This window comes from Pyxicephalus adspersus, chromosome 5 (assembly GCF_032062135.1).
Source record: "Pyxicephalus adspersus chromosome 5, UCB_Pads_2.0, whole genome shotgun sequence".
Lineage (NCBI taxonomy): Eukaryota > Metazoa > Chordata > Amphibia > Anura > Pyxicephalidae > Pyxicephalus > Pyxicephalus adspersus.
In genome coordinates, this window is record NC_092862.1 from 134,651,126 (window position 1) to 134,678,483 (window position 27,358).

Sequence of the window (27,358 nt, forward strand, 5' to 3'; positions counted from 1 at the left end):
TTATCCTGAGTGATAATTCAAATTACTAAGTGAACTGTCCAAATTACTTTTTAAAATAGATGCCGAAAAAACAAAGAGACTCGTGGGTGGGACCTTTGGGAACCACTAAACTTAGAGTGACCCATGAAAGCTCGGTCATCACACTTTAACGAGATGTGGTCAAACAAAGAAACTAATTGTCATCTCCTGGGAACAAATCTTGGGAATGGACATAATTCTTCAAAAAGCAAAGAAAAAAAAGAAATTGTGCTGTAGTGTTCAGTAATAATATTAATTTTCACATCATACAAAAGTACAGCCATGGACATAATTCTTCAAAAAGCAAAGAAAAAAAAGAAATTGTGCTGTAGTGTTCAGTAATAATATTAATTTTCACATCATACAAAAGTACAGCCGACATAATATATAATAAAATCATTTAAGTTATATAAATCCCAAAACAAAAAATCTAATTATATTTGGTGGCTCTATTCGTTTTCCTTTTTCAGGTTATGAACATTTCTGGAAAGGGTCCTCTCCTCTTCTTGTGTCACTGTCATTTGAAACCCCTATTTAATGTACAGCGCTGCATAATATGTTGGTGCTTTATAAATACTGTTTATTATTATTATTTTTATTAATATTATTAAAAATATTAATAATAATAATAATAATATTAATATCTTTTTCCAGATACTAAGCATCCTTGTCAGTTATTGTGAGCTGGAAAGACAGCAAAAATGTTATTACTAATTCCATTACTAGCCCAGCCTGTGACAACCATGGCTCCTTCTCCTAAAACCGTGTAAGAGTGTTGTAAGGAAATGTGATAATGTCAGGATCTCCAGGTCAAAATAAAAGACAATAAGCCTGAAAATAGTAAATCTAATGCAGCCACTAGGACTGCAATATGTTACATTTTTTGTTTTGAGCGTAAGGTTTGAATTCAGGTTAAAGTGGGCTGGAAAATTGATTTATGTTGATGCAGATGAATGTGTTCTTCTGTGTCATGCATTGGGAGAAGATCATGCAAACGTTAAGTTTATGTTCACACTGGCAATGAGGTTACGCTGCATTTACAGCTTCCTCATGCAAGGGAATCCCTGCTATTGGGAGGAGGTTATATGTAGCTTCTCTTGGCAGCAGCTCTATAGAGAATAACTGGGGGCACCAGCTGTCAAATGTACCAGAACCAGCACTGCAGTCCAAGCAACCGAATGGCTAACAAAGTGCCAGATGCAGGGAGTCGCGCGGGATTGCTCGATCTTGAAGCAGTTCTAACCACATCATTGTGTTCATGTGTGCTATAGTGCAGCAGTCGCCAACCGATAGTGGTCTGCGAGAAAAATGGGGTGGTCCGCGGCTCTGGAGGCTGCACCCCCAAGCGGGGTCAGGACAAAGACCCCACTTGGGGGGGCGCACCGGCCAGAGCCGCGGACCATGTCGCCCCTACGGATCACAGGCTCAAGGAAGTGGGTGAGTTGTGTCTCTGGACCCAACCCACTCTGGGCAGGTTCTGGCATCATGACACCACTATGGGGAAAGTTTCTTCCCTTTTGTGTGAGACACAGCTCCCCACGCATGCGCAGTCTGAAGCCAGTAAATTTAGTGGTCCGTGGGTCCAAAAAGGTTGGCGACCACTGCTATAATGCATGCATTACCCTAGCAATATCCCAGCCCCATTTTACCCCAGGGTCAAGCACTTGCTCCTGCAAATGATCAGAGAAACTTTCTCATAATTCAGGAAGCAAGTGAATGAGCCAGGGGTAAGTTAGGGTTTGGGTAGTACATGCTGTGAGAGCCAGCTAGCGTAATGAAAGCACTATACCAGACAGCATATCCAACTTCACAACTTGGCTTGCCCGCAGTCTGCTGAATAAAAAGGTTCATTACCACAGTATTGTTTCCTCTTACCAGGAGGTATCCTGTGTTAGACTGACTACACTATGTAGACAGTGCTGTTCTCCTTTTTATTCTCAATAAGCAGTGCAATCCAATATGCTAATACAGACAGTCAGGTACTCATACTAGCTGTAACCCTGTAACTCTTAACAATCTTTTTAGTCTTTTAATGCATAAGTAACCAATAACCTGCTATTTATTTCTATGTGACCTAGATTCAAAGAAGAAAGGATTGCAAAAAAATTGTGCATGCCTTGTCCCAACGCAGCACTGAAAACCTTCTGTCACCCAGTTTAGGAGGAGGCTTTGCAGTCAGCCACAAGTTCATTCCTTCCAGATGTCCCTCTGAGCTCTAATATTGTACTTCCTCCAGATGTAACCTTTTGTTGTTCATTACTTTGAAGCAACATGGGAAATGGCATTCATGTGCTGGATGAAACCAATAAAATAAATGTAGCAAAATTCCAAATATATTTAAATTTCTTTATAGAATGTCACAATGCTCCTCCTTCAGATGAAAACAGAGCCACAGCACATGATAGAAGATATGATCGAATAAATCAACCCAAAGTCATGTCTTTTGGTAAATAGCCGGTATCACTTTGGCATGTGGGACCCATCTAGAGTTCAGTGCGGTCCTTTACATTGGTTGGTGTTAGCAGTGGCAAAAAGTCTAGAAGAAAAATTATGAATGTGAACTAAGCCTTTAGGACCTATTCAAACTTGTGGTGCCCCTTTTTCAATACAGTTTGGTTTTATCCCGCAGTTGTGTATAAACTGCAGTCGAAAGGTGGTTGCATTTCAAGTCAATGGAAGCAGTTGGCTGCTCCTGGGCGAAACGTTGTGTTCAGCAACTGCAGTCTCTGTTACTACAAAAATACCGCAATTGCATGCACAAAGTGATTTCCAACCACTCCTATTCAATTGAATCGAAGTAGTTGGGAGCACTGTTGAGCCTGCAGGTCTGAAATCAGCCATAATGTACTGCACTTCATAGTACAGTGATGCTTTTAAAAGAATATTATTAATAATAGAGATTCAATTTACAACTGCTTGTAAAATCCAGTTTTATTAGCCAGCCATAGAAGGAAGGGATCAGTACAGAAAACTTTGGATTTCACTAGCCAGACCCAATCCACCAATGACTATAAAGGAGACCACAGACATGACATCATTTTAGTTTTTGATCAGTAACTGGAGATTTTCTAAATGTTTTATAATGAGCATTATGCAAAGAAGAATAACCAACAATATTCATTAAAAGTATATTTTAATTAAATGACATGTAATATTTGGAATCCTTTCTATCTACATGTACTCATGTCATTTCTCAGGTTGTGACAACAGCAGACCATGCGTGTAATGTTGATTGGAATGGCCATTGGAGCATCCATTGGTACACCGAAACATCACAATACTGAAATAAAGCATTGTTAATGGCAATAACAGGGTGTGCCTGCAGAAAGACTTTTAAGGCAGGGTTACTAGGTATCATTTTGATGAAATGCACAGATTTTAACCATTAAAATAACATTAACATATTTAACCTTATATGAGATTTTAATGATTGCATTTATATGTCATTTTCTAGGCTGCAGTAGCCCCCCAGTCCAAATTTCTTGTAAGGTTACAACTGCCAGGGGATCACTTTGGCTATAAAAAAAGTGAAATGATGCCTAAATTTTTAAATCTGCTTTCGACACAAACTTTACAAATCATAATTGTATGAATAAAAATGTAATAACCTCAAAAGTGTATCCTAAGGGATTGTTGGAGTTCAGAAAGGCGATAATATAAAAAATAAATGGCACACTCAGCAATATGTGATAACCTTTTCTTGGGGGTCTGTATCTATTTTCAATAAATAGAAACACAATCCAAAAACAATATTCCTCTCTGTGACTACCCCACTGACATGCCGCAATCCAGCAATATATAACAAACAGCAGGAAGTTGCAGAATAATGCTTTCCCAAGCAATATCCCTAAACTTTTTTTTAAATATCAGCAAGATTTTCACTTAAGCCCCAAAGTTTCCCCGCTGAAATCAGAAAGGTCTTTAAATGGCATCTTGTACATATTAAATTGGAATGTTATAGAAGCAAAATGAAACATTCAATGTGTCCCTGCTGTGCCATGTGATTATTTGGAAAGTTTTTATCCTCACGGGACACAATCCTTTATGAAGTTTACCCAACAAGGGTCAATAAAAAATATTATCAGGCCAAGAGTCCCTGAAGACTGTATAGGGTGAAGTCACGGATATAAAATTCAATTGCTGCACCATGCTGGATATTGCTTCCTTTTCATCTCCCGATTGTTTATTCTTGACCAAAGTGTACCAAAGAGCCTTTTAGAAAATATTTACTAGAAAAGCTCTTAAATGCTTTATACAAGCAGCTTACAAATCATGATCGTCTTGAGAAGTAAAGGGGAAAGGGCTGCCAATTTCTGAAACAATGGTGTGTTGCGATAAAGATGAAAGAGGGTCTCGTAGGATACCCCATCACAGCTTGTAATGCTATAGATGGGGAGTCTGTGAATAAGTCCATGAATGGAAATGATATACGGACATCTGGAGTTTTACTGGTTTGGGGAAATAAATGTTGTGTTTTACAATATATAAAACCAGAAAAAGAGAAAGTAAGTTGGGGGTGGATTTTAAATCATTAGCTTCCAGTTCACCTTTTGTGGGCTGCCCCCCATGGTCAAAGAAATTTAGTGATGCACAAGTTTCTGAATCTTATTCAAGGGAAATAAATTTCAGTCACCATTTCTTGCATATGACTAATTTCAAAATCGAAGGGTCTCGTTGACATTGGGACCATTGAGTCAAATTAAATCCAGTCTTTACAGCTCCATAGTAAAGCCGTAATGGAGTGCCTTTGACCAATTTGTCTCCATTCCAGTACTTGGAGCCCCAAGGGGTTGACTAAGTAAGGGATAATGCCTAGTGGAATTAGCATTGGCAGGCAACCGAGAAACCTTCAAGGCTAGAGGAAGGAACGGGGGACGGACATGACATCAAAGGTCTTGAAAGGCGAGTCCAGGGGAGGAGGTCAAGGGCCATGCATGAAAAGCCAGATTCGGCATATAATCCAAAAGAGTAAGAGAGTGATCAGGAGAGAGGTCATGCAGCCAGGTGGATAATCCAAGAGAATCAGAAAGTTCATGGTTTGGAGGATAGGTGGAGGTCAGTCCAGGCAACAAAACGATGTAGTCGGCAACATAAATCATTAACAAATGCACACCCTAGTAATATTACTCCAGCTGGGGCAAGGCGGCCATGTTCTAATGCAGTTTTGCACAGCTTCTGGCAAATTCATAAATTGCTTTACTTTGTTTTATAATTTAAATCAATGGTGATGTTCCTGAAAAAATGGGTATTAGTTTTATGCAACTGCAGCACTTCAGAGTATTACACATATTGTTCAGTATTGTACATAATGCTAAAGAATCATGCTACAGGGGTGGTTAGACATAATATGAGCCTGAGAATTGCATTCCGGCCCTTTTAAGAATCGATCCTCCCAATACTGGCTTCTAGGGTGTTTGGACCCCAACAATTCAGCCCAAAGTAGCCCCAAAGAGCAGTATGTGGCCCTCAGGGTGCAGGTTGGGCACCAGGAGTTAAAGCTGATGAAGGAGATTTGCCTTTTGATACTATGGACTACTACAAATTAGGACTCTTAACCAGCTTGATACAATGTTGAAAGTAAAATATAAAACACACCTTTCGCTCTTTATTTTTTGAAAAATTGAATTTTTCACACATTGCATAGACTTTTATTATGTTTGTTGTCAAGCATTTCCCAGAATTCCTGTAATCTTCATTAGTTTTTGCAAGTGAAAAATTGAAACAACTTTGTAAAAATCAGCGCAGCGGTACACAAGCCAGATAAGACCAATATCGAAAATACATTCAGTTAATTAGTCAATTGTTTCCAATAGTCTGCTAAAAACATCAAGTCAACTTCTCCCAAAGATAATTCAGTATAACAAAACAATGTTTTATCTGGCTGTGATGTACATAAGGAACCATATCAAATATGGACAAAGTAAAAATACATATTGCAATGTTCTTTTCATTTTTAAACAAACTGTACCCCTCCTCCCACCCCCATACTTGACAATATCACATCATACATATAGAAAAAATGCAGTGATACCAGTGTAAACATGCCCTTGGTTTTATTATATATTGCACAGAAAAAAAAGGAAACTAAAGTCTACGTTAGGCCAGATTAGATTTTTAGCTGGTGTAGAACCATGCTGCCAGCACAAGGACAGAGGTGTTCTCTTCTACACAAACCCAACAACCGTATACAGGCAAGGTGGTTATTTAATTTCATGTGAGAGCTAAAAAGTAGCAGGCAATATGTAAGTAATCAAATGAAAAAAATGGATAGGGAAAGAACGGGCCAGAACCTCTGTTGGGTTGTGTCCCTACTAGGTAAACTAACCATCACTTATTCTGGTAGAGTATACGTTTTAGGGTTCATTTACATTTATGTTATGTTACTGCAATTAATGCATTGTGGTGTAGTGTGTTGCGGTGGCATTTCTCCTTAGGGTAGCAAGTAGCAAAGCTGCACTGAAGTGCACCACAAAGCACATGCCATGCCGCACCTCCAATAAAGGTGGATGTCCGATTTTTTGTGTTTTAAAGGTATGGTGTCAGTGCGCCTTATAGTGTTGGGTTTATGCATACGTATGACCACACAATGTGATTTCGTCCTCAAACAAACTCGTAGGTATCTCAGAATATAAAATCTAAGGATGGAAGGTGTTACCTGACTTGTAGCATCCCCTTGCACTGTGCTTTGAGATCCCCCACCAATTGTAAGATTTTCTCATCCCTAGAAGTGAAGAATATTTATAACCCCTGTCATCATCTCAAATTGCAATGTCCTGGGCTAGAATGAAGCATCGACAGGCCCATATTCTGCCATATGGAAGAACTAGGCATGTTTTTATATATTTAAATAGCAACTGGGAGAAGGTTGCTATTTGCATAGGTCGCTTAAGAGATCTGCAGGGGCACAGCCATTGCTCAGGGTCTCCAGTGTTAAGGACTACCCAAACGTGTTAATGTCTTCTCTCCTTCCAACAAGGCCAGTTTATTAAATTTGGAACTCCAGGCAAATAAATACACAGCCAAAATACATACATTTGAGCAGAATTACCTGTCAAAGTATTTTATACAGAACTGGAGTGCATGGTAATAAACACCAATGGAATGCACAAAGTGTAGAAGAACGCAGCATCTACAGCTTGCTTGCATCCCAAACTGAAAAACTCCAGCCCGACCCTTGCAATTACATTCAAAAGGGAAACAGTTGCAGCAAAACTAAGCAGCTGTGCAAGTTAGATATTGAAGACCATCTGACCAAAATTTTGGTGTAAATCCAAGCAGGGGTAAATTTATGAAATCATTTATTAGATGGCCATTTATTGGGACATGTTGATTTGCAACCAGCATTGGGCACATATGATGCAATATAGGGGAGATATGACATCAGATGCTGGTCTTTTGGTGAACTTTTTCTGGTGTCTCAGATGACTCATTGGTATGCCCTTCATGTTTTCATAAGGGAAGTCTGTGAAGCAATGGTAAACTAAAACTATACACACAGATATTTGTTAATAAAATTGAGTGATAGCACCCAGTGCTTCTTTTAAATTTGATTTGTGCTTGTTTGCTGGCGCTACTAACAGCAATGGTTCAGTATTTGGTATTTTTCAGGCATCTGACAGTTCTTAACAAGGTGCTCTCAAGTTCATATGATCGAAGATATCGTTGGTGACAATGTATCTGAATAATCTGGCTTGATTTGAAGACACTAACTATTCAATCAACAAGTTGGCAATACACCAGGCTCCTGTAGTGGATCTCTTTGCCATACTCAATTTGTTCATAGCAAAATCACAGAGGTATAAGTTACCTTGTACCCTCAAGCCTAGTAAATGTAGGAATCATTTGACATTTTCTTATATCTTCTAAAATGGCCCTTTTCAATGCAAATCAACAGGCACAAATTAAGTCATTCATTTCATTCATTGCACATTCTAAAATAAGATCTGACCCTTAGAACAATCAAACAACTGTATAAAAAAAAAGAGGAAATAAGGATTTGTGCTTGGCCCGATAAAGTATTGCCCAAAGTTTTTTTTAAGACACTTTCATATATTCAGTCACTTAATGCCTTACACCATTCTCAGTGATGCATTTGCATTCCAACATGGAGTCAATCCCGTATCGTTCACAGAACAGTAGTGGTTTTAGATTTGGTTGTAGACATGTACAATCCCACAGGTACAGTAATACAGGCACTGCCTTCGGTTACTTCTTTTATGAGACCTCAGTTTCACGGCAAGTCTGTAAAGCTTTCATCTTTTGTGTTCCAGCACAACTGCTTAGGAAATGGTAAAATCCATGTGAAACTTTTTCAGAGATCTTTTTGTGGGTTTGGTTCAGCACTACTTGGAACCAACTCGGCGTTTGAATGATGCGGTACATTCAAGAAGACATCTTTTTTGGTAGAAAACAACTTTTCATATTGCAGTCTGGAAGAATTAGTCATTTCATGCTTCAGAAGCCTTGTTTGTTAACTTTTCTGTGTCGTCCGTTAGGTCTTCTTGCGGTGGCCTGGCCCGATCGAAAAATCCACACTGTAAAAAAAAAAAATTGATCTGATTTAAGACATGGTGAAACATTTATCAATACAGATAAATGCTGAGCATGAAACAATGGAAGATTAATATATCTAACATGTTTTTTATATTAAAATAGGAAAATTTAAGGAAACAGATCTGAATGCTTGTCGAGAGGGATGAGCATTTAATGATAAACAATTAAAAAAACAGATGATGATCACTTTATTAAACAGGTCGACTGGTTATAAAAGAAAAAAGTTACAATCAAAAAAATTTCTAAATAAAATGATATAAAATATTAGAAAAAAAATCAAATTCTTTGTATACGTTCACCTATTAATCCATTGGTTAAACATAAAGGGGGGGGGGGGGGGTTGTTTTCTCTTTGCATATGATGGATGTAGCAGGTTTTTACTCTTGAGTTTTGGCAGTATATTTGTCTGCAATGCTATGTCCCTATAATCTTGCAAATTCATTATATGAATGGAACATTCTTCGGGAAATATGTTTTCCTTAATCCCTCTGCGCTTGTATAACGTTATTATTTAAAGTCAAAACTACGTATTTTATTGCACAGTGCAATGAGGCACGATGGCTTCTCTGCGGTCGTAGCTGCTGAAGAATTTCAACTTCATTTTGGCAAATTGAGACATAAAGGAAACTTAATCATACTGCATTATGGAAAAACAGCCACCGTGTGAATCTTATCCTTCCAATATGGAGAAACAGTGACATCAATGATGGTAAAATTAAGCATTGGTAAAGGTACTTTGTTCTGTAAAGTAGACAACCTATAACATATAACCAACTCTTCAATATGGAGAAATAGCTCTTGGGTATTTCAAACAGCCCAGTCAATTTCATTCAATTTAACAGCCTCCTATGGTGTTTTTTTAATAATAAAGTACAACCTCAGCTCAAAGTTTCCTTTTTTTTAGTTCTGGATAGAATGGGAATGGGGAAGAACACTTGTTGCATATTTATTGCTGCATATGTCACTGTTAGGGCCCTATTTACAAAGCAGTGCTGACATTCCCTGAAATATTTCCATTGAAACACATGAAGAATCTTCATCAGAGAATGTATGAGGGAATGTCTGATTCACTGGTTTATAAACTGAGCCCTTAGAGGGATGTCATGTCCACTTACTGATTAATTTATATAGCAAATAGGACAGGAAGCTGGAGTAAACCTTAACAATGGGGACAAAGCAATACCATTTGGTAGCAGAGTTGGGAAGGGGTACAATCTGTCAAACCAAACATTGATTGTTTTTGTGTCCCCAGTTGAAGAGATTTTCCTGCACTCGATGTCCATGTGAGAGGTATTGGACTGTACAGGGTGAATCTATGGGTAGAAAGTGCCACTGTTTTGTAGATTGTGTCTACTAGTACCTGCACATTATAGGGTGAATCTATGGATTAGAGACACCCCTTTCAGGTAGGTTGTGCCTAATTGCACTATAGTGGGGGCTATGGCTATTAGCATTGTTGATTTACGAGTCCACATGGATTTACAAGGAGCTTAATAGTCAGCACTTGGCCACACCAAGTCCTACCCTTTGCTTTCTGGATTGATGGCACTGCCTCTGTTTCCGAAGTTCTGTGATCTAAAGTCCAAGGGGGGTAGTGAGTTACACTCATGATAATTTGAAATGAAGACAAGGTAATTTAAGTTTTGTTAAATATTATGAAGTTTGTGCATCACATAGTAATTGGATTTGGTACTTGTACTGTGTAGGTTTATGTGGGACCTTAGCTATGCTTTATGCCCAGGTGTTGGGTGGAACATGTTGGAGTGGAAGGGTTGCAGCAGGATAAATAATGCTATCAGAGAAAGTTGAAGGTGCTTGTGCATTTCTTCTCCTTTATTAGGTTACAAGTTTTTGCAACTGGATTTTTTTTTCTTGACAGCCATATACTGTATTATGGCAAGTCTGTTGCCAGTTCCAGATTGTGAAAAAGTAAGTCCAGCTTTTTGAAAAAGAAAACACTAATACATTAAAAAAATAATATAATGGTTTATCCTAATAATAACATTCTTACCTTCCACATTACAAGCGTAAGTATAGCTAGAACCAGTAGTCCAAGCAATATGGCCAGTATGATGACCCACAGAGGTATAGCAAATGAGACATTCGGAGTGGCCCAAATCACTGATGTCTTAATCTAAATAAAAGAGAAAAAAAGGAGGGAAAAACGTCATGGTTAATATATCTTACATATCTTATAGACGGTCTGTTTCCACTTTCCTACACTTAACTTAAACAGGAACACTGGGGGAGTTTGTAAAAACCTCTACGAACATGATTCTTAAAGTACTTTTTCTACAATGATCTGTAATTTATGCAAGATTTTGGAAGACTCTCAAAAACCCCAAACATGCAAAGGTACTTATGTATCTTGATGAATGGATACAAACTTCCCTAATGCTTAGTGAACAAGAATGCTTAAGCCAAAGCACAGCTCTCTAGGAAACCATAAATCTTTCATATCTGATGGCTGGAAGGTTAAACACACATTTTAGTGCACTTCAATGAAAAATAAATTTACATTACCGCAATAGGTTGAGCTGTCAGAGCTCTGAAACTTTGCCTATAAAGTTCGGATGATGCTTGCTTGGCTTAGTGGCAATATAGGATATGGATGGTTCACTGTTTTTAAACACACTTTATGGTGGATAGTATAAATGTTTATAGTGAAGGCAGTAAATTCTTACTTAACATTAACGATCTTAGCTATAATGATCTATATTTGCCATAAAAAACAGTTACCCTTGTTATTAGTGATGTTAAATTGAGTTTGACTCCTGGTTACAGCAAATATAGTATGCAGGTGGTCAACCAAGTTGGTGGTATACCTCTCATATATTACTATTTGTTTTTTATCATCAATATTTTTTAAGCTGGGTGCGAAGAAGTTGTAGGCAGGTGGCGGGCCCTGTATTGTGACCCAACATTTCAGTAACCACCCAAAAACAGCTGTGTGGTTACTGATACTGTATCGGCCGGTGCACCCAGCTAAAATTGGCTGGGAAGAACACTGATCCTCTTGAGATTTGTAGGTGGCCAACCATCCAGGTATGCTCAGTCAAATGGCTCTTTTACAGCATTGACAGATTTATGTGGGCTGAATAAACACGTTTCACAAGATGACACTGGTGATTTTTCTACGACACAACTTTTACATTAGCTTTTTTGCATCTATTGCCATTTGGACGCAAAATCTTAGAGCCCCAAATCAAGTTGGCTCTGGAAGATTTCCCTCTGTCAAGTGCTGTAATCACAAGTTTGTACAGGGAGCAGTTAGCTATATAATTATATGCTTATGTCAATGGAGGTCCCACTTGGATAATTGTGGAATGGAGTGACAATGCACAGCTTATTATTTTTGTTTTATTCTTTTGTAGATAAGTCATACAACCAGTTTAAATGTTTTGAGACTGTCAGAATAACAAGCATGGACTTCCTAATATATTTATGATGATAAAACAGGTTCTGTTCTCCAGACGAAACATCTGACAGCACTGATGTATGAGCACCTTATCTGTTCAGCATATGGTAATATCATGTGTGTAGTCAGGTAGCAGGTAGATCGCTCAAGCAATATAGCATAAATGCCTTGGTCTCTCTCAAGCTTAAAGACAGCATGACATCTAGCATGCCATAAAAATGGGAATGTTAAAAGAGAATTTGGAAAGAAGTAGTGAGAGGAAAATAGTTCACCTTTCCCTGGACACTGGCAGGTCTTGGCCCTTCCTCCATGGAAGGAAGTCTTGACTTCCCCTGACAATGAGCTGGTCATAAATTGTGAGCTATGAACCTTCCAGCTAAAACTGGGCAAACCATCTGTTCTGTTATATCATTATCTGGATGAGTGATTGTAGCCTCAAAACATGTAGTCCATAGTCTGGTCACTCCACCCCACTCCATATCCTTGGTATATTACAGTGGAGAAGGTCAGGAGCTGATGCAATTGATTGTCATCTGTTTAGCTGTTTATAAGCTATACTGTCATTTATCATTGGAGGAACAAGACTGGGAGGCAGCAGGGAATTTGCCCCTGGCCAGTCTTCCTAAGTTGTGTTGGGTGTTGCTGGTGGCCATTATTTCAACATCAATTAGAGACCTAAGCAGGCTGCTGTTTTATTTTTTATATTGTTATGCTTCTTTTTTACCTAAAAGTTTTCTATTCCAACATGATCTGTCACTTCACATAACCTAAGGGGTTTAAAAATCAAGGTGAACCTAACGGGACCTACTGCTCAGCTAAATTCCTGGACTGTCCTATGCTCTCCTCTACTTCCTCTTTAATTTTGGTCCTAAAAGCCTCTTTTGAGGTTTTATGATCGCTCATGTAAAAATATCAATATACCCAATGATATGATCCAACAATCTAACAATAATGTAATCAAGTGTCTAATCAAGGGTCTAATCGTACTTCCATATGGGATATTTGAGAGATTTACTGTATATTACATAAAATGTTTACATCATGTTTTGCCTTGGCTACAATTTCAGCCTAATGTACTTATTACAATTGCCCGGACACACTTTACAGCAGCCATACCCAGCCAAGGATCCTGTAAATGTTGCTAGGGGTTCTTATGATGATGCCTGCATGGTTCAAGGGCCAATACCACTTGGTAGAGCCAGGTCCATGACACTCATTTTTTTTTATTGTCTATAAAGGTGTTATTCTATTCAACACTGTAAGGAGGACATTCATTCTACTAAACACCATTTAGAAGACTTTTTTTCCCCATTGACTCCGAATAAATTGGTTTTAGCAGGGGTTTCCCAAGACCTGTAAATTATTTCAATACTTTTTAAGAAAAAAAAGAGAAAGGCTGCTTTATAGTCAAATTGCTTGGAAAACAATTAAAGAGACATTTTGCCCAATTAGTTTAAGATCCGGAAAATCAAAGAAAGGAACATATTATACTCACATTGTAATATTTGTGAGGTACAGTTAGGTCTAATAGCATTTTGGGAGGTAGAGTTTGAGACTATATTAAGTCATTTATTAGGGTAGCGGAACCCAGTTATGCTCTAAATATATTACATGCCTAGCAGACGGTACATGAGTATGAAGGAGACAAAAAAACCAAACAGTAATTAATTACAGGGAAAGACAGCTAATATTAAAATTCTGGTGGTTCTACAAATGCCAACCCTGTGGATCTCCAAAGCAAATTCATCCAATTAAAGGTTTTCATTTGACTGTTAGTCATGAGTTTAAACAATATTTTACTTTTACTTTAAAGCTGTGACAATAATTATATAGAAGTACAAATAAAATTCTGAATTATAAGCCCGTTCAATACACTAGGACACCTAAATAAACTCAGGCTTTGCCCGTAAAAGTCCTCATTATGCGTCCTGAACAGAGGCAGGAGAATTTAGGGATAAACAGCTCGAGGCTACAAAAGAGCTTGCTATTATATACAGTATTCTAAAAATATTTGTTTTAGCATTTAAATACTGCACATGCCAAATGTCACATTATCCAGGGCCGACTTCTATTTTTTTCCATTCCATCGTAAACTTCTATTCTAAAGGTCCAAGAATTGCTTTACTACGTTAAATACTGTAAACAGATGTCATGAATATTAATTGCCAAGAGCTCCGTCTTTCTGTTTTTCTAACAATTATTTCCAACAAATTCATCCTAAATCATTATTGTTGTTATTACAAGTCTTTGGTTACTCATCCAGTAAGGAAGTTTCTAATGTAGCTTGAAACAGTACAGTTTATGAGCAGAAGCATAATGATGGTATAAACATGAAATACACAGTGTTATTACAGTCTTAGTGAATGCTCTGAGTAAACAAAGCACCGGTTTAACGGATTTGTTCACTTTTGAAACACACATAGCAAGAAAAAATTGAAAGGAGTATAGTGGAGTGCCAAGGTGGGGTTCAATGGTCTTCTTTTTATATCTTGACAGTACCATACTACTGCATAACTCCTGGGAAGAGTAGGGGGAACACTATGTATGAAGGTAAAGGACACAACTCAGGGCTCAGTGGGTAGCACACTTGGCTTTGCAGTGCTAGGCCCCAGGTTCAATTCTCAGCCAAGACACTATCTGAAAAGAGTTCATAAAGTCTGCCCTGTGTTTCTGTGGGTTTCCACTTGGGTACTGGGTTTCCTCCCACATCCAAAAAACATGCAGTTAGGTTGTCTTTCTCCTAAAACCGCCCTTAGACTTTGTTAATGACATGACTATGGTAGGGACATTAGATTGTGACATGATTATGGACTTTGTAAAGCGCTACATAATATGTTGGTGCTATATAAATACAAATTAATATTAACCCTGTAACAGTCCCCATTACACAGACTAGGTAGAATTCATATTAAAATGCGGGGTTGGTTTGGAGTAACAATAAATTGTAGTTGTTGGATAAAAAGTTTAGTATAATATGAAAGCTTTGATTATTATATTTGGAGGTCTATACATCAGACTAAAAAGATTAACAAGAAGAATGAGCGACAGAAGTTTGGTTACAAAAGCAGGACAGTCCTTCAAAATGAGAGACAATTGGGAGATATAATATTGACTCCACCCAGTGCTAAGCCATCCCAAGGCAATGGACCGTGGCAATATAATTTGGGTACAAGAGCCAGAAGTTCAATGTCTTCCATGTGTGGATGTCTACAGATGTGGGCCTCTTTTAGAAGAATAAAGCGACCCAACTTTAGCAAAACTGTGTGATACCTCTTTGTCCAAACAATACCAGCTGGCAAACAAGAAACGAGAAAAGTGCAAGCAGGACCATTTTCCCTAAGCAGATAGAGACATAACAAAGGGAAGACAGTAGCCAGGCACAAGCTTGGTGTGGAAGCCTAAGCAATACCCTATGAGATCCTTCATCTTGGAGCACCTAACAGACTTTAAAACATAATGCCACAGTATCACAGCCAAGTTGGCACTAGTCTGATCTGCAGCACGTAACTTACACCAAAAGTAGGGGCAGGCCAGTAACGCTGCGACCAAGCCAAGAGGAAAGACTCTAACAAAGGATCAGGCCACCAACATGGAGGATCTCCAGCTGCTCACAGGTGGTAAATGATGAGATAAAAACAATGGTACATGCTAAATTCCATTACAACCACCTTAATAAGGATTTGGGGTGCCAAGGATATGTAAACAAAGCAAAAAACTTTGACATCTACATTTGGTACTCACTTGTCCCCAACTAAAGCCAGACAGAACTTGGGTGGACTTCTTAAAAACACACACATTGGATATTGCCTGCTTATGTTTGCCACTCATTTTAACAACCCTGTGAATATCTTCTTACTTAAAGTAGATTAAAGGATAACTAAAATAATAAAGCCATGTATCATCATGTTCTGCCTTGCTAATAAAATTTGTCTACTCAAGTACTTCCTAAAGAAGAGATGAATGGGCTACCCATCTTTGTGAAACTCATCAGGAAAACAAGCAGCTCAATTATCTCTACTGTTGGTACACATGATTAGTTATTTACTGTCTATTTATATTATTTAAATGTTTTCTATAAACGTGTCCGGTACTTACCGCTATGCTGGCTGCAGGGAGTTTTGCCGGCTGAATGTTGTATGGCATGTTCTTGACTTCAAATGATACATTAGCCGTCAGTGAGTAATGATCATTCTTCCTCTGCAATGGAAATAAATTCAATTACTGCCTTGCTAGAGGTATATTTCAGTATTTAGGAGAAAATGTGTGCTTGAAAAAGGTGTAGTAGCAGTAGCAGCTTAGACTGCAGGTTTAGCCAAGGGTAGCTCTCATGCCACTCATTTGCCGCCCACCCACACACTTTACCGGGTTAATGGTATTTTGAAAGTTATTTTAAATCTGCTTCTTTTATGTGGTGATTCAAGAACTTCAGGTTTTGGGGTGACAAATGTCTCCCAAATGGTGGTACTGCAACCCTCTCACATCTGCCCCTAATAGAACTAATGGACTATTAGGAACAGATTGGAGCAATAACATGCAGCCTTCATTGGGGCAGGAGCATGAAGACAGAAGGCACTAAAGGAACCTGAAAGCAGCACTGAGGTGTAGAATGAATTTAAAGCCAAAACATGTGAATAGTTTTTTTTTATATATAGTGCTATAACAAACAAAATGTTATCAGTAGTGGCATTAGAGCTCCTTTGAAGTCGTTTTTTACATGACTTTCAAAGCTTTACACGATTTTATTGTATTATATCAGCCTTTATTGACCTTTTTATCCTGGGGAAACCCATAAAAAAACTTTCAGGTCTTGCGGAACCCCTGCTATAATTACTATAGCTACAGCTCCCAGTATATTAGCGGTCAGTGTGAAGAATGTCTCATACATTGCTGGCCAGTGAAAGACTGGCAACCTAACAGAAGGCCAAAAAGATCATTGGTGTCAATTAACCTGATCTGAGTGGTCTAAATTTCTCATGACCCAAGGAACCCCTACCAATCTTAGGAGGAACCCTATGGTTCAATGGAATCTTGGTTGAGAAACACTAGCCTTGATTTAATAAAGTTCTCCAAGGCTGGAGTGGATACACTTTCATCAGTGAAGATGGGTAACCCAGAAAACCTGGAATGGATTTCCTAAAAGTCATTAGCAATTTGTTAGCAAATGTTTTCAATCCTGGACCAGATCTATATTAGGTTTGCTGGATTACCCAGCTTCACTGATGAAAGTGTATTCTCTCCAACCTTGATTTGATCATGTTAGCACATTTATATAAAATATACCTATGTAAAATAAATAAGTAATATATTAGGTAAGGTATTTAAAATATAGAACGCAAAGTATAAAGCATCTTGCTATGAATAGCAAACACACTGCTTTGCATGTACAATAGACATGCCATAGGCTATAATGTACAAGATAATAGGATGGCCACCCTTCAAAGTAATTTCTGTTTCACAGATGTCATCATCATTGCTTGAGGATTGTATAATACTGTGTGTCCCTTTTATTTAGCATGGCCAACATCTTACAGAACCATCTAAATGACGGGAGAGCTTCTCCTGCACACATGGTCCTGTCTTTTGGATATGTGTTTTTTCTACAAAGGCTTCTTCTCTTGTGTCAACACAGAATGTTATTTTATTTGTTTGAACCATCTGAAGACACTTCTCTATGGGGAATGTTATGAGTTTACGCTAAGCTTTCTGATGGCTTTCACAGTCAGAATGTCGAATGACAATACCAGACCAGAAACGGCTGTGTTCTACAGAACTCCTAGTATTCCCTCAAGCCCTAAGACTTCAGACCAAGCCATAAAAAGAAGTCCAAGTCCCCTGGATGATGGAGCTTCTGGAAATGTGAGAGATGAGTGGACCTGAGCCAGATGCAGGTCGGCATTTTTTCCTCTAGACACTTGGGGGAATAGTTCTCCAAAACCTAGAGACTCCTATGATGCTGTGTAGAACATTTACTTCCAATTAAAGCAAAATACTATAGGGCTCCGACAGAACCGAATAATTTATGGCATTTCTTCCTGAAATAATTCCTTGCAGACTCTGCATCACACGCACAGACGTGTTTTGTTTTTTACGGTTTAATTCTATATATAGCAGTCCAGAGAGACGTTAGCTGCTCTTTTTTTTATCAAAAAATACATTTGTTTTTTCTTGGTTTAGTTAATACCCCTCATTGTTTCTTGAAATTTGGGAAGATATAAATGTCAAAAATTAACGAGGTTCTGTAATTAAAAATACATTATAATGCTAGCAGTAAAAGTGACTGAATTTGAATTGGCATCATCCCTTTGCAGCCACTTGTGCAGATGGCAAAAGCAGAATAAAAAGCTAATCAGATGTGCATACCAATTCTGCACCTCTACTTCAATTAATTACTTGTTTGTTGATAATAATAACTTTAAATTAATAACTTTATGAATGGCTATTCTTCCAGTGAGAGTACATTTAGCATGCTTGCAGAAATAATATTGCTAATATATTATCTGTAACAGGAAGATTTTATCAGCAGTGTGCTCTGTATTAAGTCAGTCTGAGCTGAATCTTGCACTGATTTGTTTCTTTGGAACTAAAGCTACGTACACACTTCCAATTATTATCGTTGGAAAACGAACGACGAACGATCCTGCACGATATCTACAAACGATCGTATAGCACCGATCCTGCACATAGAGATAACGACACGATCGTTCGTAGATATTGTACACACAATAGATACGATCGTTTGAGCGATAGAGGAACTATGTGCACGACAGGAAAGTGAACGAACGTTCGTTCATTACGCATGCTCAGACCATGGACGATCAACAAACGATCGTACACACGAACGATGTTCAACGATCGTCGTCCAATCCGTTCCGCCGGTCCGGTCATTCGTTTCCCACGACTTTCCTCGTTCGTCGGCTTCGTTGGTTACTTTTTTTACGAACGATTTTTGCCCAATAGATCGTTCGTCGTTCGTTTTGAACGATAAAAATTGGAAGTGTGTACGCACCTTAAGAGGGCTTGTTAAGCATAACTGCTGTACTTTGCTAATCAGAAAGCTCAGCATGTGTACTTTATAAGCAAGTATAAAAGTACCATGAGTCCTCGATTTATCAAAGATCTCCAAGACTAGGGGTGAAGTGGGGCGGGCACGCCGTGCCCTAACTTTTTTTGGGAATGGGCACGCATGCTCACTGCTATTTTGCAATTCTTTGGTGGTCCGTGGCTTTGGCCACTCCGGCCCCCCGCTGCCGGGTCAGGAGAATGACCCCGCTCGGGGGGAGCTCACCGGTCAAAGACGAGGACCACGTCACCCGTGTGGAAGTGTAGGCTCAGGGTGGTGGGCAGGTTGTCTCACTGAACACAACCCGCCCACTCGCTCTGATGAAAGTGTATACTCTCCAGTCTTGGAGAGCTTTAATAAATCAGGCCCATTGATCAAAAGCAAATTTGTCAATGCATAAAAAAAAAAAAAATAAAAAAAAAAACAAATTTGTTGCTCTATGCTGTGCTTTTACCCTTATTTGATAGTCTACGCTCAGATAGGCAGTTTTTGACAATGGGACCGCTGAGGTTCACCACTGTCGACTATGACTTCCCCAAAGCCCCGGTTAGCACTACAACAAATTGAAGCTCTTGAAATCCCTTTTTACAGATGTTTAGTTAAAGTGTGATTTTTGAGATGTTTTATGCAGAGTTTCAGGGTGGTCTTCCTCTTGAAATGTTTCCATGGCCTTTCAACAGTTTCAGACAACCCCACTATGAAACACTATGAAATGCTCCTGGGTGCCTAGTGGTTAACATTTGTTAACTGGCCGATAGCAGTTAACAAATGTTTGACAAACACCAATCTGAAATTAGTCTTAGTCCTTCTCCCTTTTCAATTAGGTGTTTTATTAACAGATATATTTGTACATTTTTTTGTATTTTTTTTTGTACTTTTGAACTTAAAGCAACATGATGTAGGCTCAGTTTACTTAAATGAAATCATGTAAATGATGACTTGTGATGGATTGTTGTAATTTACAGAACTTTGCACATAATCATCCATCTAGTTTTTGCCTTGCTGAATCAGTTCAAATTGTTTTATAAGCAGCAGGGTGCATATGTTACTTTTACAATTGAATGTAAAGGTGTTCTGTAGTAAAAGCATCTGGCAGTGGGACAAGTGTTCTGTAAGAACGGATATGTACAGTTAAGATCTGGTTTCTCATCTAATCCAAAGATGAATCATCTGATTAATATTTTCACTTTGATATCTGTCCAGCTGCAGTTAGTCTTGGACACCAGACAATGCAAGCAATCATTATGTCATCATAGTTAATCAAGTTCCAAAAATAACTTGGCTACCGCTGAAAAAAGAAAAAAGACGGAACTGGACATTTAATGGGTTATTGGTTAGCACTGAGATCACATTATAATGGTTTTACAAAAACCGGAGCGATGGTGGAACTATGACATCTAGAATCAAACTTCTGGAAAGGGAAAACCAGTTTAGTTGCTAAAACTTTTTTACTAAATTTTTTCTACTATTATAGGTGGGCAGATAACTCCCCCCATGTCATAGTTAGAAGGAGTGCAGTTTATGGAGGCATCAGGGAACTATGAGATTAGTACATACATTATGAGGGCAGAAAGTACGGTGTCCTTCTACCATTCAATCTCAGCAGATAGAGAACACTACTGACCTTTTCCAACCAGTGCTCCATCCTATAGACCTATTTGGCCATCCTGCACACTCCGGCACTGGTCTTCAGCTGGGGTTGTGGACTCGGAAATAGTGGGCTCTGCCACTGTATAAATAAACTAGGTAGCCTGTAGAAATGATTGGACAGCTCTACCGCAACCCAGATGACTTCTACACCTAAAAGGGGATGGATAAAAAACAAACCTGGATGTAGGTGTGTTTTCACCTCTTCACTTTCCCAGTGATCAGTAACCAACCAGGGTGATTATAAAGCAAGTCATTGGCTTTCCCCACACCTACCCACCAGGAGGGTTTTTAATTAACACCCTGTTATGAAAATAGGGTGTTTGCACAAAGAATTTTAGAAGGGGCATAAAAAAGGGGTAAGGTTTATTTAAAATTAATGTCCTGCCATAAGGGAATACACAATAATGCATGTTTAACGTGCTCAGAAGGTTGGGATTAGCGGCTCAGGGGAAACTCTATTGTTTGCTCTGGAAGATGTGAAAAGGAGAGTTCAGCAAATTCAGGGACCACTTGGGAAGTATTCAGGGCCCCAAGAGAATAAAGTATCTACTAAGTATGGACCTGCAGTTCAATCCTGAATAAAGTAACTGGCAGTGTACTATGTCACCTGTAGCGTAAGATTTTTTATATAAATATAGAACAGTGTGAAATATGGGATATCATTGGGAAGTTGTAGAGAGGTGAAATTAATATTTCTATTAAACCTTTTTTTTTTATTGTAAGAAAATCCTTTCATCTGTAAAAAGCCTCAGAAATTGTAGATGAACAGTTTCTCATATTGCAAAGAAGAAACATATGAATTATGAATGAAATATTATTCTTGTACTGGGATTATTTATTTTATTTACCTGTAAAAATGTTTCTGCCCACAGCCTGGATCTGATCTTTACAATGGCACGCTCACCACCATTTAAACGCCACACATTACAGGAGATAGTTAAACATTTCACATTGGTGCAGTTCTGAAAAAGATAAAATTATTACATATTTGTTTTTTTGTTCTTTTTATGTAGTACTTTACTTACTATAAAAAAAATACTATACCAATATACATTTTGTGTCTACCTTATGGTATGATTCTTTATATGATTTTATACCTGTTGTTTTATTGTTGTCTTTTATACAAAATATTGAAGCCTCATATACACTGGAATGCAGTGTGCCACAGCCAGCATACTCTTGGGTATAAAGATGCATTGTGGCAAGTTGTTCTAAGGGCAACCATTCTAAACTGGGGTTCTGTGGAACCTTAGCGTTTCTCAAGAAGTTGCCAGGGGTTCTATGAGCTGTGGCTGACAGTCCTCTCATATGATGGTGCCGAATAGTTTGGAGACTAATGCCACTTGGCAAGGCCACCAGCATGACCCAATGATCTTTTTACCTGTCTATAAAGATTGAATTTGGGCCACTATAATAAGAGGGAAATTCTTCCAAGTAACCATCCATGTAGAGGGCATTTTGCTGTAAGACCATAAAACTTTAGATACCCCCTGGGGTAAAAAGGTTGAGAAAGACTGCCCTAAGCGGTCAATAATAAATGAACATGCTTTAACAATTTTATTTAAAAATATCAGTTAAACATAGTGAAAAAAAAATTGCTATAGCTGCATTGCGGATATGTGTTGGGTTGGAATACAAAGTGAATAGCAACACAATGCATCAACTTGTACATGGAATGAGATATCAACTTTGGGTGAACTTAATATTTAAGATCTGAAACGCATTGTCATCACCAAAGAGTAAACAGATCCCTCCACAGTGTAGGAGGAACACCCTATTTTGTGTGGCTGGTTGTAGTGAATGCTGAGCTCCAGTGATTATTGGAAAGGTCATCCAACACAACCACTGCCCCACCTTTGGTTACCATATGAGCTGCAATGAATAAGCTGCTGAACACAGTTCATAACTGGATCATCATGAACATCTGAATATAACTTTCTACAAAACATTATATTCTAGCACCTAAAATGGTAAAGAACAATGTTATATTCAACAGATTTATATAGTAACAAACAAGCAAGCCAAAAAATAATCACAAAATCTAAAAACACAAAAACTCTGGGATGAAAACATGCCTCCAGACAGAGAAGAAGCCAGCTACCTGGCAAAGACAATCCAATATGCTTCTAATTACCAGACAGAAACAAATGTGTAGAACAAACTAAGAAGACCTTTGCTGATCAGATAGTATCATGTCCTGTGTAAGCTCAAAAACTTTCCCAACTGGATAAAGCTAATGACTTGTTCAAACAATTGTTTTCAGTGATTCTTACATGGCAACTCCACTCAAACAGCTGTGCATCCAGTTGTAATTTATTTGGAGCAATTGTTTTATCTGGCAAAATATATGGGGGGGGGGATGTTCCTGCTTTTGCAAGCCATTTTACCGTGCTTTGCTCTAGAGCTGCACAATATAAGGTAAGTGACAATGGTATTGTGAGTCAGCAGTTCTTCAAATTATAATTTAATAAAGCTTTCCAAGACTGGAGAAATTAGACTATCGTGGGTGAACATGGGAGATCCAGCAAATCAGGTGATTGTCACTGGAAACAATGTTTTATGATCATTTCCAGTGACAAAAGAACGAACAAGTGCTTTGACATGTAGTAATTTGTAGTTCTTACCAGTAGTTTAGTTGGGATGGGTATATGGCGGAGAGGCTCAGCAACCGCTACATCTCTACGACTCACTGCATGGGATACGCTGGAGTTACGCAAATAAGCCGTTAATCCTGGAGTAGCTTCTTCCTTACTTGGCTAAAATAGAAACGAGAAATTAATCAACTAGGAGATATAAGCTGAGATTGTCATGTTCATATTAAAGCAGATATATAATCAAGAGATCATGTAAACTGCATGGTTGGCTCAAAAGTTAGCGCTCCAGCCTTTGTAGCATTAGGTCACAGGTTCTAATACCAGGCAGGACAATATCTGTAAGGAGTTTGTGTGTTCCTCCTTTGTCTGTGTGGGTTTCCTCCAACATGCAGTTAATTGGCTTTCCCTCAAAAATTGTCCTTAGATTACATTATTAACATATGAGTATGGTAGGGATGTTCGATTGTGAGCCCCTTTGAGGGACAATTAGTTTTATGTCAATGAATTTTGTAAAGTGCTGCATAATAGGTCAGTGCTATATAAATACTGGCTGATAAAAATAGTTGCTGACAAAGTTGTATAATGTACAGCTTGCCCGGTTGGTGTTAGAAAATTCTTTCTTTAATACTTTTTGAAACACTTACCCAGAATAAAAATACAGCCCAGGTCTTCAGCTAATTGCGGTAAAGTTTGTCATACATTTATCTGTATGCTTATAACCATTTTGTTACTGAAATTACTGAAACCAAAAGAACTTTTTACCAGAGCTTTTAGGCATCTTTTTTAGGAATTGAAAAAAATGTTTTTAAACACAATATTTCTGTCCATTTGCCCTTGTTATATATGGGTTTGTAAACCATTATGTAGGTAAGTAGTATCAATCTTTATATATATATATATATATATATATCCCTTATTTATGATAAAGGAACTCCAAAGTTATCTAATGAGACATCACAGTACACAAAGCTTGCCTTGTGGCTTCCTCTGTCTAAGGCTGCATACACACGTAAAATTTTAATTGCTGAAAACAATATTTCATTATCGTTTCCAGCGATGGTGAGTGACAGATTAATGAATGAGTGCTGTACACGCAGCTCCCATCTTGTTTTATGGAGAGGGGAAGGGGGAGAATGACCGAGCACCCCGCAGTGCTGTCCTCCACTGACTTGAACAGTGGTCAGGATGGATCCATAAACAACATCGGGCAACCGCTTTACACCAGTCAGATTCTCGCCCAAGACAAGAATGTCTCTACATCGGTCTACATAGCCTAACTATGACCCCATTCTAAGCAAGCTGATAAGAGATTGAGTCACTATTATGGTGTTGCAGCCACTGGCTGGATAGAAGACTGCAAATATTAATATGAAAAAAAAACTTTTAGATATCAGTGTTTTACTATGCTAACTCTTTAACTTGGATTTAAAAAAATATCTATTGTAGCTAAAAAACACTTTGTATCATGTCCCAGAAAAGAAATGTCCTGCAACCGTTAAATGAATGTAGTCACAATAAAAGATTAAAGACTAAACAAAATATACAATGAGGTAACAGTCTACAAACAGAAACGGAATTCCCCTCCAATGGGATTTAGAATTTCACATGTGCACAACATCTGGGCAAGGGGACAGCAATGAGAAGTCTGGGGAATAATCTCCTAAATCTCACTGGTGGCAAGGTCAGGGGAATGACTTGTGTGTTACAATCACTAAAAAAGACAAATAGGACCATGCGGGAGTCCAACCGAAACCGAGGAAAAGCTACAGACAAAGCTGTAGAACCTTTGAAGGGAAATGATACCAAACTGGCTGTGAATTTTGTCCAATAGAATGCCAAAAGGAAGGAAAATGCTCTGCGGAGTCTCACCAACAGTCTCTGAACACTCTTCAATGATATATCAGGCAAAGGGTACGCTTGACAAATGTTATGAAAACAAGAACATTATGTGAACTTACAGAAATAAATTTCAAATAAAGGCCACTGGGAAAGTTTCTCCAAGTAAAATATTTGTTACAGGGACTTTGGCCTCACATTCCCTGAACCTCCTGTAACTAGTAGGGGCTGCAAAACAATATTTGTCCCCTAAAATGATGTTTAAGATTTATGTCACTAAATTGCAAACCTAAATGGTATGATATTTAAAGGACATAGAACTTTGGTTTAATTTAACTGAAACATTGAAATTGGAAGAAAGGTTTCAGTGTTGTACAATTTGTTAACTTTACAAGCAGCTACATCCTGGATAGAAAAGTCTGTCCCCAGCCAAAATGCTACACAATGAGAAAGCATTGGTCTCTCTGCCGGGGTCTGACAAACACCTTACGGATTTCTGCAACCAGTAACCAGTTTTTCAGGCTTCTTGAGGCTAAGTTCAGACTTGCTACAGGAACAAGCATTCCCATACCGGTAGCTTGCACCTTGCCAGAGGTAGTGGACTGCTCACTGTCATCCCCATTATTTCTCTATCGGCTGTTGAAGGTAAGACGATAACATATAGAGCTTCACCCAAGAAAGTGGGTTAAGTGGTTCAGGGGCTCCACAACCTAACCATCACTGCAACATAGCCTTAAGGTTCCTTACAAACCCATTGTGACAGGGTAGCTTTAAACTGAAGAGAAAACAATAGAACAAAAGGGCATTCCATAGATTTTAACCTACCTTTATGTCTAAGGTATTAAGGGCACTACTTGGCTGACAGGTGATTGGCCCCTCTGTATCAACTTCAAACACGTAAAGCAGGAATTCTTCTCGGCTCTGTGAAGGCCATCCCACGCTAAGCTGTGTCTCCCCAACTGCACTTGGTCCTATATTGTGAAGCTGTTGGCAAAACAATTGCAGTCAATGGTCATTATAAAAATGGACATCAATGGTCTTAAAGGCAATTTGAATGGTCAGTTCACCAATAAAAACATATCCATGCAATAGATAGAGCCTGGTGGGCCAAGTCATCCACTGGCTTGGTTATCATCGACTTCAATGGTGGGATCTCTCTGCTATAACTCCAACCTGCTTTTGCCACCCTGGGGGTTCTCATACACCTTTGTGAGTTCCAGCCTCACCGGTTACATTCTTCATAAAATAGATACAAATCCAGCAGGGAGAGTGGGAACTTCTCATAATAGGCAAGATCAAGGGAGGACGTAGGGATGTGCAAGTGTGCTTCTGCACAGGGGTCCATTGTTGGCTTTGTTCACCGCTGGGCACAGCAGTTGTGCTTACCAGGTAAATAGGAACCAAGATCTGACCAGGAGAATCCCCATGAAGTTCTCCACCAACTAACAAACATCAGCTTAGTTGGAATGATCTTATAACAATGCAGATACAACGACTAAGTACACATCCAATAAGATACAGTTTGCTGTCATCAGATTAGTAAAACATGGTTGGCTTTTATGGGTTACATTAGTTTTATTGCTATTTGCATCATTATATTTATCCAGCAGAACAGTAGATCTATTACTAGAAAGGTCAGGACAAGGGCAGCCATACCTCATAGATGTGCTGTACCAACGGCCCAATTTCAACCTCTTCGGATGGCTTTTTTTTAGGTTCCCAGTTTGGAATGGGAAGGATAATATGAGGGGGATGAGACACACTGTAAAATAAGATAGGGGATCATTAGACTAAACATTGGTTGGTATATTTTAATATATATCATCATTAAAGCATGGAACCATCAAACGTATGCTTGTCCAGTTATGTTGCAAGAAGTGCAGATCATGTCACATCACATACCTCTCTCTACATATATTCCAAAAAATTTATTTTTTTACCACCATACGGAAAGGATAGACGGGTAAGTGCCGAAGAGTAATTATAACAGGGTTGGGGCATAGGTAAAGTGACAAAGTCTTAATGCCCAAAAATAACCACAATTGTTGTTTTTTATGTTTTACACAGACTGAGGAAGAGTTAAACAATCTATAGGATGTAGTATTTTTCTACCTGTAGGCAAAATAATTTTCTGACTACTATTTCTTCATGGTCTGCACAACTAGGTGCAAGATGGAGACATGTATTTTGCCTACATTAGGACTCTAGGATTTTTTCAAGCCAAAACTT

General features: G+C 38.5%; 1 protein-coding gene across 1 annotated transcript in view; it reads right to left on the reverse strand.

Annotated features, from left to right (window-relative positions):
* Positions 1 to 5,603: 5,603 nt before the first annotated feature.
* Positions 5,604 to 27,358, reverse strand: part of ITGA8 (integrin subunit alpha 8) — a gene marked incomplete in the record, with an annotated part of 110,963 nt that continues 89,208 nt past the window's right edge. The window contains 7 exon segments of the mRNA XM_072413422.1: positions 5,604 to 8,552; positions 10,583 to 10,705; positions 16,085 to 16,186; positions 21,548 to 21,661; positions 23,324 to 23,455; positions 25,955 to 26,113; positions 26,786 to 26,891. Of these exon segments, the coding sequence (XP_072269523.1) occupies positions 8,466 to 8,552; positions 10,583 to 10,705; positions 16,085 to 16,186; positions 21,548 to 21,661; positions 23,324 to 23,455; positions 25,955 to 26,113; positions 26,786 to 26,891 (823 nt within the window).